Below are 13,453 nucleotides of genomic sequence, written 5' to 3'. Positions count from 1 at the left end.
GAGCATACCCAGACCGAGGGAAACTAAGAGCACAGGGCTCCCCTGAGTTCAAACATAGGAGCCTGCTGAGTGCCCAGCAAAGGGCAGCTAGAGCAGCTGTGTGGTGCGCTATTGGCGATAGGCTGTGGAGTGCATAACCGTGCATTGCGTGCTGCTGTACAGCTGTGGGGTATGTGGCTGTTGTCTGGAGGTCGGTGGGGTGTGTGGGTGCTGTAGCCATAGGGCTGACCCTCCTGCTCTCCACCCCACACCCGTCCCCATCGAGGGGCAGGCGGCCCTGCCCCGGGCGAGGCCCCGCCCCACGGGGCTGTGCCCTCCCGCTACACCTGGCAGGGGGCCGGGAAAAGGCGGAGGGGTTCCGCAGCCTGAGTTGTCCCGCTCGGCGGCCCGTCGGCGTCTCCGCTACCTGAGAAACCGGCCGGCCGATGCGTTTCTGCGCTGCGAGTCGCCGCAGATAGCGGGGGGAGGGGTGGGGGTAGACGGACGAGAGAGCGAGTCGGGCTCGGCCCCTTCCCCCCACACGGTGAGCGTCTGCGCCCCCGGCGGAAGTGCGCTATCATTATCGGGCCCTAACGTAAGGGCCCCCGCCCCGCCGCCGGGGGTGGGGCCCCCACCTGCCAGTCCGGGGGGAGGCGCGAGGGCATCGAACGCGGCGGCGACAGTGAGTGACGTAGTTGGTTTGACCAGGTGCCCTGTCTCCATGGAAACAGCGACACATGGCGGTGCCGAGCTTGGCTCCTGTCGCTCCCCCCGCGGTGTGAGCTGCGCGGAGCCCGGACCTAGGGCCAACGTTAAACGTCAAGAGAGGAGCAGCGGGCCCCCGCGTGCAGCGGCTGGCGGCAGGGAGCCCTGGGGCGGGAGAGAGACGCTGACCGGGCTGGTCTACACGGGCAGCCGCACCGGAGGTGAAACGAATCCAGCCCCAAGCTGTGCTCGGTCTCGCGCTGTCCCGGCTGCGGCACGTTAGCGGCGGGTGTCTGTTGGAAGCGCGCACCTGATGCCTGGGGCCGCGTGTGAACATCCCCGTCTGCAGGGCGAAATTGACCTGCGCGCGGCTGGGCCGCTCGAGTCCAGTCCAGCGATCGTCTCCCTTAAGCCTTGTTGTCGGCGTTTAAGTCCGGTATGAGCCTTGTGCTGGTCACAGGGGTGAATTACTGCACCCACGAAAAGTGCCCTTGAGTTTTAAGAGTAGGTGTGTGAAATCTGTTCAGGGACGCAAGGGCTTGCGGTGCAATCTACACAATCGTTTTAAAAGAGTAAATTATAATCAAAACTGAAAATATTCTTTAAGGCTTTGGTTCTCAATCTCAACCTTTTTGGGTTCAGGATCCATTGGTAAATCTGGATGACCTGTGGCAACCCAGAAAGTAGGTTTCGGGCCCTCCTGGCCCACCACCCAATATCTGGTTTAGTAAATATTTCTTACCTAGGATATATAATATAGATACTAATGTAATAAGTACACCATGTATACCTAGCAGTGGCTCCTGTCCCAAAGGGCTGGCTGGGCTTGGTTTCCCACTCGTTTTGACCTTAGGGGTCACAACACTGCTCAGGCTTGGTCCAGTCCCCCTAATGAGGGCCCAGCTGGGCCAAATTTGTGTGAATGGTGTCATGACCTGGTAGATGGGATTGCAATGCTACTTTCACAAATTTGTCCCAGCTGGTCCCCCATTATCCTGATGGAGGGGCAACTGGTCAAACTTGTGTGTGCTGCAACACTTGGAATGGGGAGCCAAGCCTCTCTAGCCCTCTGGGACTGGAGCTACAGGATCTGCCTCTGTGAGGTTAGTATGGGGCAGGCTCTGTATCTTGCCAACTCTGTAATATTTAAAAACCAGACACTCTAGCAGGAGTGCCAGAACCTCCCTGTAAGAACGGCCATACTGGGTCAGACCAAAGGTCCATCTAGCCCCGTATCCTGTCTTCCAACAGTGGCCAATGCTAGGTGCCCCAGAGGGAATGAACAGGTAATTAGCAAAAAGAAAAGGAGTACTTGTGGCACCTTAGAGACTAACCAATTTATTTGAGCATGAGCTTTCGTGAGCTACAGCTCACTTCATCAGATGTTTACCGTGGAAACTGCAGCAGACATATATACAAACATATTCTCTGTGTGTATATAAAGTCTGCTGCAGTTTCCACGGTAAACATCTGATGAAGTGAGCTGTAGCTCACGAAAGCTCATGCTCAAATAAATTGGTTAGTCTCTAAGGTGCCACAAGTACTCCTTTTCTTTTTGCGAATACAGACTAACACGGCTGTTACTCTGAAACAGGTAATTAGCAAGTGATTCATTCTCAGCTTCTGGCAAACAAAGGCTAGGGACACCATCTCTGTCCATCGTGGCTAATAGCCATTGATGGGCCTATCCATGAATTTATCTAGCTCTTTCTTTGAACCCTCTTATAGTCTTTGCCTTCACAACATTCTCTGGCAAAGAGTTCCACAGGTTTACTGTGTGTTGTGTGAAGAAATACTTCCTTTTGTTGCTTGTTAATTTCATTTGGTTCCTCCTAGCTCCTGTGTCATGAGAAGGGTAAATAACACTTCCTTCTTTATTTTCTCCACACCAGTGGTGGTTTTGTATCTATCATATTCCCCCTTAGTTGTCTCTTTTCCAAGATGAAAAGTCCCAGTCTTATTAATCTTTCCCCATATGGAAGCTGTTCCATACCCCTAATAATTTTTATTGCTCTTTTTCTGAGCTTTTTCCAATTCCAATATATATTTTTTTGAGATGGGGTGAAGCACTGGAATGGGTTGGTTTTTAAGGCCCGGCTTGAGAAAGCCCTGGCTGGGATGATTTAGTTGGTGTTGGTCCTGCTTCATTTTTATGTAGTTCCCCTTTTTGAAATTAAATGCCAGCTCCGCCTCTTCACTCCAAGAGCCCACTCCCCATTCGTTCCTCTTCCCTCCCACCCCTGTTGCTTGCTGCTCTTCTCCTCTCCTCTGCCCTGGTAGGGAGGGAGTCATTTGTGGAGCTGCGGCTGGGAGCTGCAGCCGCCTGATGCTGGTAGGAGCCAGCCTTGGCTGTGTAGGGACTGGTGCAGGTGATGACCCAGTGCCTCCCCCACCCACAGTAAGGCTTTAGGTGTCCGGTCAGGAGATGTGACCGGACACTGTCAGGTCCCCTCTTTGACCAGACTTTCTAGTTTTTTTTTAAAAAAAGGGCACCTGGCCACCCTATATGTACTCCTTCCCCCCTCTCCCTAGGCTTCCCACAGAACTTTTTGACACATTCTGGTGACCCAATTTTGGGTCATGGTCCACAGGTTCTGAGCCTCTGCTTTAAGGTATATCTTATCTAACTTTGCATGCAGCACACTGTCAGATTTTTGGAATTGTTCTTGTAATATTGTCATTCCTCTACAAGACATCACTGGGCAAAATCCTGCAAGATGCGGACAGCCTCTTTTGTAAAACTGGGTACTCTTTATCTCCAGTTGTTCAGGGTATTTGGCACTTTCAGAACCAGGCACAATGTCCAGTAATCTGTCTCTGGGAGTATTCTATACTGGATGATTCAAAAGACAGCAAAACAGAAAAAAACAAAAAATATTCTTAATGAGAATTTTTAGTGATATTCTAATGTGATGTTTATTTCAGCTGTCTTATGGAGAGCCCAGTGGACCTTTGTTTTACTGAAGAAGGATGTAGCCATGACATAGTTCTTGAGAAACAAATGTTTAGATCCAAAGTGCCAGAGTCTCATGTTCAACTTGCTTGTAATCTACATTACTGTGCTTTTCCTTTGAATGGAAATGAGCTATGCATCTGGAATACTGGCGATAACCCTGCTCATCATCAGGTAAAACCCAAAACTTGTGTGTTTAGATTTTCAGTATAATATTTTAAAAGTGCATTAAAATGGATGGGGGGGAAAAAAGAAAAATGTTGGGTTTGGGTACATCATTTTTTGTAGTGTAGGCTATTGTCCTTACTAGACTCCACATTTTATATTTGGAATGTGGACAATTATTTGACTGTTCTTTTGGCAAGCATGGCAGTAAGCCATAATGCAGTTTGGTGAATGGATTTTAATCATTAAAGAAAATTCAGTTTGGATGAATAATTGAATGTTGCTAGTTAGCAAATAAGAGGGGAAAAATACAGCTTTGTTTTCATCATAATTGGAAATGACCTATGGACCTAAAAAAATGTTATATTTGCCAGCCATTGCACTTGGCAGGACATCACCATTCAATCACGGCACTGGCGTTTGGAAGTAAAATCAATCCACTTCTTGTCTGCTCTGCTTCCTGTGACTATGTGATAGTATGGAACCTGGATGAGTGCACAAAGAAAGCACTACAAGGTAATGTGTTTTTATAGAAAAGTTACTTTTGAGTAGCAAGTGGTAAATGTGACTTCTTAAGGCTAGATTCTGCCACCCTTAATCATGATGAATAGTACCTTATTATTTGATTAGCCTGATAGGCATTACCATGGATCAGATCAGCAGTCTTTCTCCTGAGGGAGAGGTTTGTAAGACTCCTTTTACTATTTAACACCCTCCTGAGTAAAGGGTAAAAAGGGAAGATATGAGTGCTCAGCATAACATTTGGATGTTGAGAACAAAATTAATCAAGGAACCAAAAAACATGAAGAGAATAAATTCTTGAATTACCTATAGTCTGAACTGAATTCAAACCAATGCTGGGAGCCTCTGTAACAAACAAGAGGAATTGGAATTGCTTATTTATGAGCATAATTTCAATCTAGCTGGTATTACTGAAACCTGATGGGATGATTCATGATTATGGAACATTTTAACAAAAATGGTTAGAACCTATTTAGGAAGGATCAAGTCGGCAAATGGGGAGGGAGGATGGCACTCTGTCAAAAATGGCATTACCTGTGTGAGTTACTTATAACTTGAATATTATCTTGAATGCTCATGGATCAATGTCTTAACAGATAAAGTACAAGGTGGACTATTAGTTGGTGTCTGCTACAGACCACCAAATCACAGTAGGGAACAGGATAACTGCCTCCTTACGCACTTATCAGTAATGTGTAGGGGGGGAAAAAAGCTATGTGATCCTGGGGAGGATGTCCATTTGAGTGATGTATGCTGGAGGTCTCATGCTGCTACTACTAAACATCCTTGGATTTTCTAAACCTTATAGATAACAATTTTTCTAACTCAGTGTTGCAACCAACATAGGGGAATTCTTTTAGACCTCCTCTTAACAGATAAAGAGGAACTGATCATAGAACTAAAAATGATAGCTTAGCTACAAGTGATCACATATACAGTGTTCAAGAAAAATAAAGTCCAGACAAGGTAGAGGGTATGTGTGTGTGGGAGAGAGAGAATATGATAATTGGGAGTCATTTAAGAACCCCTTACTGGATGCCCCAAAAGCTACAATCAAGGAAGAAGGCCATAATGGTTAAAAATACCCTCTGTACCAGATTGATAAGTGAATGCAACTATACAAAATAAAATGTAATAACTGAAAGAAAAGGGAAATTGATAGCACAGTATATAAATCTGAAGTTAGGAATTGTAGCAAATTGCTAAGGGAAGCAAAGGGACACAAAGACCTCTATAGCCAGCAGAGTTAAGGACAATAAAAGGCATTTTAAATATATTTGGGAAACATAATCCTGACAATGGTATTGCTCCATTACTAGATAGAAATGGCAGAATTATCAATAATGCAGAAAAGGCAGAAGTGTTAATATTTATTATTCTGTATTTGTGGAGAAAAAAGTAGATGTCATAGTCTTATCATGTGGCGATGTGAAAACTCTTTTCATTCCACTCGTATCTGTAGAGGATGTTAAACAGCAGCTATTAAAGTTTAGACTTTTTTTTTTTAAAGCAGAAGGTCCAGATAACTTGCATTCAAGAGTTTTAAAAGAGCTTGGACCATTAACATTGATTTCTCTTAAGTCTTGGAACACTGGGGAAGTTCCAGAAGACTAAAAGAAAATGGTAATTCTCGGCCTGTTAGCCTGATATTGACCCCAGGCAAAATAGTAGAGCAACTGATACAGGACTCGATTAATAAAGAATGAAAGGAGGGTAATATAATTTAATGCAAATCAATACATGTTTATGGAAAATCGCTCCTGTCAAACTAACCTGATATCCTTTTTGAGAGACTACAGGTCTGGTTGCTAAAAATAATAGGGTTGATGTAACGTACTTAGGTTTCTGTAAAGTGTATGATTTAGTACCGCTCAACATTTTGATTAAAAGCTAAAATAATATAAAGCAAACATGGCACACATTTTCTTTTTGCGAATACAGACTAACATGCCTGCTACTCTGAAATCTGTCATTAAAACCTGGCTAACTGATAGGTCTCCCAGTGTAATTGTAAATGGAGAATTGTCATAGCGAGTCTTTCCAGTGGAGTCCCACAGGGATCAGTTCTGTACTTGTTAATATTTTTATCAATGATGTGGAAGAAAACACACAATCACAACTGAAAAAAGTCTGCAGATGATACAAAACTTGGAGTGGAAAATAATGAAGAAAACAGGTCACTGATTCAGAGCGATTTTGGATTGTTCAATCAACTGGGCTCAAGCAAACAATCTGTGTTTTGAATATGGCTAAATGTATACATCTAAAAAACAGGAATGTAGGCCATGCTGTCAGGATGGAGCATTCTGTCCTAGGGAGCAGTGACTGTGAAAAATATTTGGGGGGCATGGTGGATAATCAGCCGAACATGAGTCCCGGTAAGATGCTATTGCCGAAAGAGCTAATACAATGCTGGGATGCATAAACGGGAATCTTGAGTAAGAGTAGAAGAGGTTATTTTATCTCTGTTTGGCAATGGTGCAACTGTTGCTGGAAGACTGTATCCAGTTTTGGTGCCTGCAATTAAAAAAGATGGTGGTAACTTAGGATATGTCTTCTATAAATTTGACCTAATTTCGTAGTGTAGTCGGTTTTGTAGAAAGCGTTTTTATACAGTCGATTGTGTGTGTCCCCACGTGAATGCTCTAAGTGGACTTAGACGGCAGAGTGTGTCCACAGTACTGAGACAACTGTCGACTTCCAGAGCGTTGCACTGTGGGTAGCTATCCCACAGTTTCCGTAGTCTCCGCCGCCCATTTGAATTCTGGGTAGAAATCCCAATGCCTGATGGGACAAAAACTTGTCACGGGTGGTTCTGGGTACATATCGTCAAGCCCTCCCTCTGTGAAAGTAACTGCAGACAGTTGTTTTGCACCTTTTTTCCTGGGTGCAGACGCCATACCACAGCAAGCATGGAGCCCACTCAGCTCACCATATGTCTCCTGGGTGCTGGCAGACACGGTACTGCATTGCTACACAGCAGCAGTTCATTGCCTTTTGGCAGCAGACAGTGCAGTATGACTGGTAGCCATTGTCGCTGTACTCCAGGGTGCTCTTTTAGTCGACCTTGGTGAGGTTGGTCGGGGCGCCTGGGCAGACACGGGAGTGACTCAGCCAGGTTATTTCCCTTTTAAGTTTTGTCTCATGGAGATTCAGTCCTGCCGGCAGTCATACTGCACCATCTTCTGCCGAGCAGCCAGGAGATGACGATGGCTGGCAGTCATACTGCACTGTCTGCTGCCAGCAAGATGTATAAAGATAGATGAAGTGGATCAAAACAAGAAATAGACCAGATATGTTTTGTATTCATTTTCTCCCCCACTCGCTCCGTGAAATCAACAGCGTGCTAAACCCAGGGTTTTGAGTTTGATCCTTGAGGGGGCCATTCTGTTTCTCCTTGATGCAAAGCCACCACCTTTGTTGATTTTAATTCCCTGTAAGCCATGTTGTCAGTCGCCCCTCCCTGCGCCAGAGCAACGGCAGACAATCGTTTCGTGCCTTTTTTCAGCACAGACGCCGTAGCACTGGGAACATGGAGCCCTCTCAGATCACCGCAGCAATTATGAGCACTATAAACACCGTGCGTGTTATCCAGCAGGATATGCAGAACCATAACCTGCAAGAAAAGCGAAACCAGGTGAGGAGGAGGTGACTGCAGCATGGTGACAAGAGTGATGAGGACATGAACATAAACTTCTCACAAAGTACGGGCCCCTGCAATGTGCACATCATGGTGTCAGCTGGGCAGGTTCATGGCATGGAACGCCGATTCTGGGCCCGGGAAACAAGCACAGACTGGTGGGACTGCATAGTGTCGCAGGTCTGGGACAATTCCCAGTGGCTGTGAAACTTTCGCATGCGTAAGGGCACTTTCATGGAACTTTGTGACTTGCTTTCCGCTGCCCTGAAGTGCAAGAATACCAAATTGAGAGCAGCCCTCACAGTTGAGAAGCGAGTGGCGATAGCCCTGTGGAAGCTTGCAACGCCAGACAGCTACCGGTCAGTCGGGAATCAATTTGGAGTGGGCAGACCTACTGTGGGGGCTGCTGTGATGCAAGTAGCCAACACAATCAAAGATCTGCTGATATCAAGGGTAGTGACTCTGGGAAATGTGCAGGTCACAGTGGATGACTTTGCTGCAATGGGATTCCCTAACTCTGGCGGGGCAATAGATGGAACCCATATCCCTATCTTGGCATCAGAGCACCAAGGCAGTGAGTACATAAACCGAAAGGGGTACTTTTCAGTGGTGCTGCAAGCACTGGTGGATCACAAGGGACATTTCACCAACATCAACGTGGGATGGCTGGGAAAGGTTCATGACGCTCGCGTCTTCAGGAACTCTGGTCTGTTTCAACAGCTGCAGCAAGGGACTTACTTTCCAGACCAGAAAATAACTGTTGGGGATGTTGAAATGCCTATAGTTATCCTTGGGGACCCAGCCTACCCCTTAATGCCATGGCTCATGAAGCCATACACAGGCACCCTGGACAGTAGTCAGGAGCTGTTCAGCTACAGGCTGAGCAAGTGCAGAATAGTGATAGAATGTGCATATGGGTCTTTAAAAGCACCCTGGCACAGTTTACTGAGTCATTTAGACCTCAGCGAAACTAATATTCCTATTGTTATTACTGCTTGCTGTGCGCTCCACAATATCTGTGAGTGTAAGGGGGAGATTGAGGCAAATCACCTGGCTGCTGGTTACGCGCAGCCAGATACCAGGGCGGTTAGAAGAGTACAGGAGGGCACGGTGCGAATCAGAGAAGCTTTGAAAACCAGTTTCATGACTGGCCAGGCTACGGTGTGAAAGTTCTGTTGGTTTCTCTTTGATAACCCCCCTTCTCCCCCCGGGTTTACTCTAATTTCCTGTAAATTAAGCACCCTCCCTTCGATCACTGCTGGCAGACGCAATCACATTCATGCATTCTTTATTTATTCATCACACAAATAGGGGGATAACTGCTAAGGTAGCCCAAGAGGGGTGGTGGTGGAGGGAAAGACAAGGCCACACAGCACTTTAAAACTTATTGAATGCCAGCCTTCTGTTGCTTGGGCAATCCTCTGGGGTGGAGTGGCTGGGTGGCCGGAGGCCCTCTCCCACCGCGTTCTTGGGCATCTGCGTGAGGAGGCTATGGAACTTGAGGAGGAGGGCAGTTGGTTATGCAGGGGCTGTAGCAGTGGTCTGTGTTCCTACTGCCTTTCCTGTAGCTCAACCATACGCTGGAGCCTATGAGTTTGATCCTCCAGAAGCCTGAGCATTGACTCCTGCCTTCTTTCAGCAGGCTGACGCCACCTACTATCTTCAGCCTGCCACCTCTCCTTGTGGTCATATTGTCTTTTCCTGCACTCTGATATTGTCTGCCTCCATGTATTTTGCTGTGTTCTGTCAGTGGGAGAACAGCATGAGGTCAGAGAACATTTCAGCGTGAGTAGGTTTTTTTTGCCTTCTAATCTTCGCTAGCCTCTGGGAAGGAGAAACATATGCAGCTGGTGGAGGGGGGGAAAAAAGGGAGAGTGGTAGTTAAAAAGACACATTTTATAGAACAATGGGTATACTCTCACAGTAAACCTTGCTGTTAACATTACATAGCCCATATGCTTCCATTACAAGGTCGCATTTTGCCTCTTATTGAGGGTATGCTGGTTTGGTGTGAGAGATCACTCACGCAGGACCGGGCAACAGAATTTGGCTTGCAGGCAGCCATGGTAAGCCAAGGTCTTTTGGCTTCTTTAACCTTCATAACATGTGGGAATAGTTTCAAACAGCAGCGCCCTCATTTCCCATACGAAATAGCCGTTGGGTTGGCCATTAAAAATGGGTTGGGCTGTGGTTTCCGGGTTCACATGAAGCAGAAACCCAACTACCCCCCCACCCTCCCCAACCACACACAATTCTCTGGGATGATGGCTTTACCCCTCCCCCCACCATCTGGCTAACAGCAGGGAAGATTTCTGTTCAGCCACAGGCAAACAGTCCAGCAGGAACAGGCACCTCTGAATGTCTGCTTATTAAAGCCACCCTATTTCAACCAGGTGACCAAGAATGATATCACTCTCCTGAGGGTAACACAGAGAGAAAAAGAACGGATGTTGTTTGAATGCCAGCAACCACCGGGACCATACGCTGCAATGCTTTGTTCTGCAGTGATTCTCGACTACGTGCTACTGGCCTGGTGTCGTAAAGTGTCCTATCATGGAGGACAGAATAAGGCTGACCTCCCCAGAAACCTTTTGCAAAGGCTTGGGGAGTGCATCCAGGAGAACTTTATGGAGATGTCCCTGGAGGATTTCCACTCCATCCCCAGACATGTTAACAGACTTTTCCAGTAGCTGTACTGGCCGCAAATGCCAGGGTAAATTAATCATGAAACACGCTTGCTTTTAAACCATGTATAATATTTACAAAGGTACACTCACCAGAGGTCCCTTTTCCGTGTTCAGGGTCTGGAAGCCTGCCTTGGGTGGGTTTGGGGAGTACTGGCTTCAGGTCCAGGGTGATAAACAGATCCTGGCTGTTGGGGAAACCGGTTTCTCCACTTCCTTGCTGTGAGCTATCTACAACCTCCTCCTCATCTTCCTCGCCCTCAAAACCCGCTTTCGTGTTGTCTCCCACTCCTTGGATGGAGTCAAAGCACAGGGTTGGGGTAGTGGTGGCTGCACCCCCTAGAATGGCATGCAGCTCATCATAGAAGCAGCATGTCTGGGGCTCTGAACCAGAGCAGCTGTTTGCCTCTCGGGTTTTTTGGTAGGCTTGCCTGAGCTCCTTAATTTTCACGCGGCAGTGCTGTGGGTCGCTGTTATAGCCTCTGTCCTTCATGCCATTGGAGATTTTTTCAAATATTTTGGCATTTCGTCTTTTTGAAAGGAGTTCATTGCCCTTCTGGGGTACTCAAAGTCCCAAAATAAACAATCCCTTCAACGATAGTCCCACATTACTACAAACAAAAAGGCTTTCACCCTTCCTGGTTCAACCTATAATTTGCTGTTCCTCTTATGGATTTCTTCCCTGGAGCCTAGCCAACCCAGGCAGTTATTGCCTCCCTCCTTGAGCTGGATGGCCACAGCTCTCCTCCTGGAATTGTGTATACTTTTCATTAGTCCATGTCTCTTAAATCAAGAAACCCAGCCCTCTTCCTGGAGCTGGGTAATACAGGCTGTTATCACCGCCTTCCTTAAGGCAGGAGTCTCTCACTCTCCTCCTGGAGCACGGTGTCCTTTAGTATGCTGTAAAGCCATACCCAGCTTCTTCCTCAGATGACCCTGCTTAGTCCAGAGGATTTCACACCCTTTCCCTGCTGGTGCCTGCCCAGTTAGATGGGAATAAACAGCATACAGGCTAATCCCCATTGCCCAGCTCGTTCCTGATTGGTCAGATGAGAGAGGAGCCTTACCCCTCCCTCTCTACAGGGCTCCTGGCCCCAAACCCTTAAAGATATAGTGATGGGATTTTCTCCCAAGCATCACTTATTCCCTACACCACTTCCTCTCTACCCACATTCCCTTTAGGTCCTTATATTAGACATTTCAAACTCTTAAAAGGTCACTTGGGAGGTGGGCAGTCCACTAAATGTTACTGCCTTTAAGAGACAGACTGCCACATCACAAAGCCAGTAGAGGAAGTTTCCTCTTAATCCTCTAGTAGTTAAGGGTTGACTTATGTCCTGAAGCATGAGAAAATATATATATGTATCCTTTCAAAAACTCCTATTTTGCTTGTTAAAGTCTCTCTTGGTCTCTACTCCCTGTTGAATTTGTAAACATTTGTATTGTGAAGACTTTATAAATGTAAAATATTTTCATAATCATTTGCTTTGTGATCAAGCTCACTAAGGAACAGGAGAGGGGCAGAGACTTGGAGCATTGACATGAAGGAGGGACACTGAGTTGTGGGACATATGGAAAAGGCTGTGGTACTGGGAAACTGGTGTGTAGTAGTGTGTGGAGCCAGGGAGCCTGGATTTATAAAGGGCTTGGGAGCAGGGTTCCTTATTGCCCAGATTTCCTACTTCCTCTACACCTTCTCGTCTCCCCCTTCGCCCCTCAGCAGATCCTGTTATTTCTTTCTTCTCCCGAATTGTCCCCTGCACTTTAGTTCTTGCTTGTTTTCTCTTACCAGATACCCACCATCTGCATAAGGGTAGACGATGGGATTCTTAGTCTGACAAATCTTTTCCCCCCCCGATTACCCATGGCAAGTTCATCATACAAAAACTGTCTCAGTAATGGACCTCTACTTATTAGTACTTTACTTTGTTTGCAAGCTTCCCCCCCCCTCCTTTTCTTCCCCACCATTTCTTAGCTCCTAACAGCAACAGTGGACTGAGTCGGGGGAAATTGCTTGATATAGAAGAAATAAATCAGAATAAATAACTTAATTTTATAAACATTGGAAAAATATTTTTTCTCCAAACTGCCCCAATCATAACTCAGCACTGGCCAACTCAGATGAGCAGGGAAAGCATGAGAGGAACTTGGCTATCAACCCCAGTGGTGATGGGACCACCCGAGTAGATCAACTGTGGTGGTTTATCCCTACAGAGAGATGGGACAAAAAGGCCATTCTGGCACAACTCAAGGCCCACCACAGGATCCCCATGAAGTGTGGGAGCCCAGACAGTCAAAGCACCTCCCCAGTCAGGTGACTACTTCATGTGCAGTTAACTGGGCCACTTCTAGCTGACTTTAGAGCTTGCAAGATAGAGAAACTGGTGGTGTCAGTACAAGTTAACGGAGTCTGGGCCCACAGCTTAATAGACATGAGGGAGAAACTTCAGGCACCCTATTTTTTCAGTGCATCCATGAAGTGTATGTCTGTACGCCATGAGGCAAGTCCAGCTAACAATACAGAACTGCACGGACATCACTCATGTAGGGGTGGCCCTGAACTTAGCCTACCCTAATATAATTGGGTGATACAAGAAGTTATTACAGGTACTGATGGAATTAGGAAGGGGGGGTGGTTCCTGGAGGGGACAGTGGGAGAGACAGAAGATGCAATGAGAGGAGACCTCCAGGGGTTGGTTGGATTAGGTGGAGATGACAACTGAGGGGAAGGAACATCAATGCACTCAGGTAATGGTCCCAACCCCAAAAACAATGACCATAGGGAAGGGCCTTCCATGTCCCCAG

General features: G+C 46.7%; 1 protein-coding gene across 4 annotated transcripts in view; it reads left to right on the top strand.

Annotated features, from left to right (window-relative positions):
- Positions 1-445: 445 nt before the first annotated feature.
- Positions 446-13,453, top strand: part of WDR27 (WD repeat domain 27) — a 191,561-nt gene continuing 178,553 nt past the window's right edge. For 2 of the 4 annotated variants that reach the window (XM_048843973.2, XM_048843971.2), the window contains exons 1-3: positions 531-1,120; positions 3,610-3,811; positions 4,177-4,318. In XM_048843973.2, coding sequence (XP_048699930.1) covers positions 3,617-3,811; positions 4,177-4,318 — 337 coding nt within the window. In that variant the 5' untranslated portion in view covers positions 531-1,120; positions 3,610-3,616. The other 2 variants (XM_075126871.1, XM_048843974.2) reach the window with 2 other exon arrangements.

Source organism: Caretta caretta, chromosome 3, assembly GCF_965140235.1.
Source record: "Caretta caretta isolate rCarCar2 chromosome 3, rCarCar1.hap1, whole genome shotgun sequence".
Classification (NCBI taxonomy): domain Eukaryota; kingdom Metazoa; phylum Chordata; order Testudines; family Cheloniidae; genus Caretta; species Caretta caretta.
Note: the sequence above shows the minus strand (reverse complement) of the source record. Positions and strands in the feature narration are given on the sequence as shown.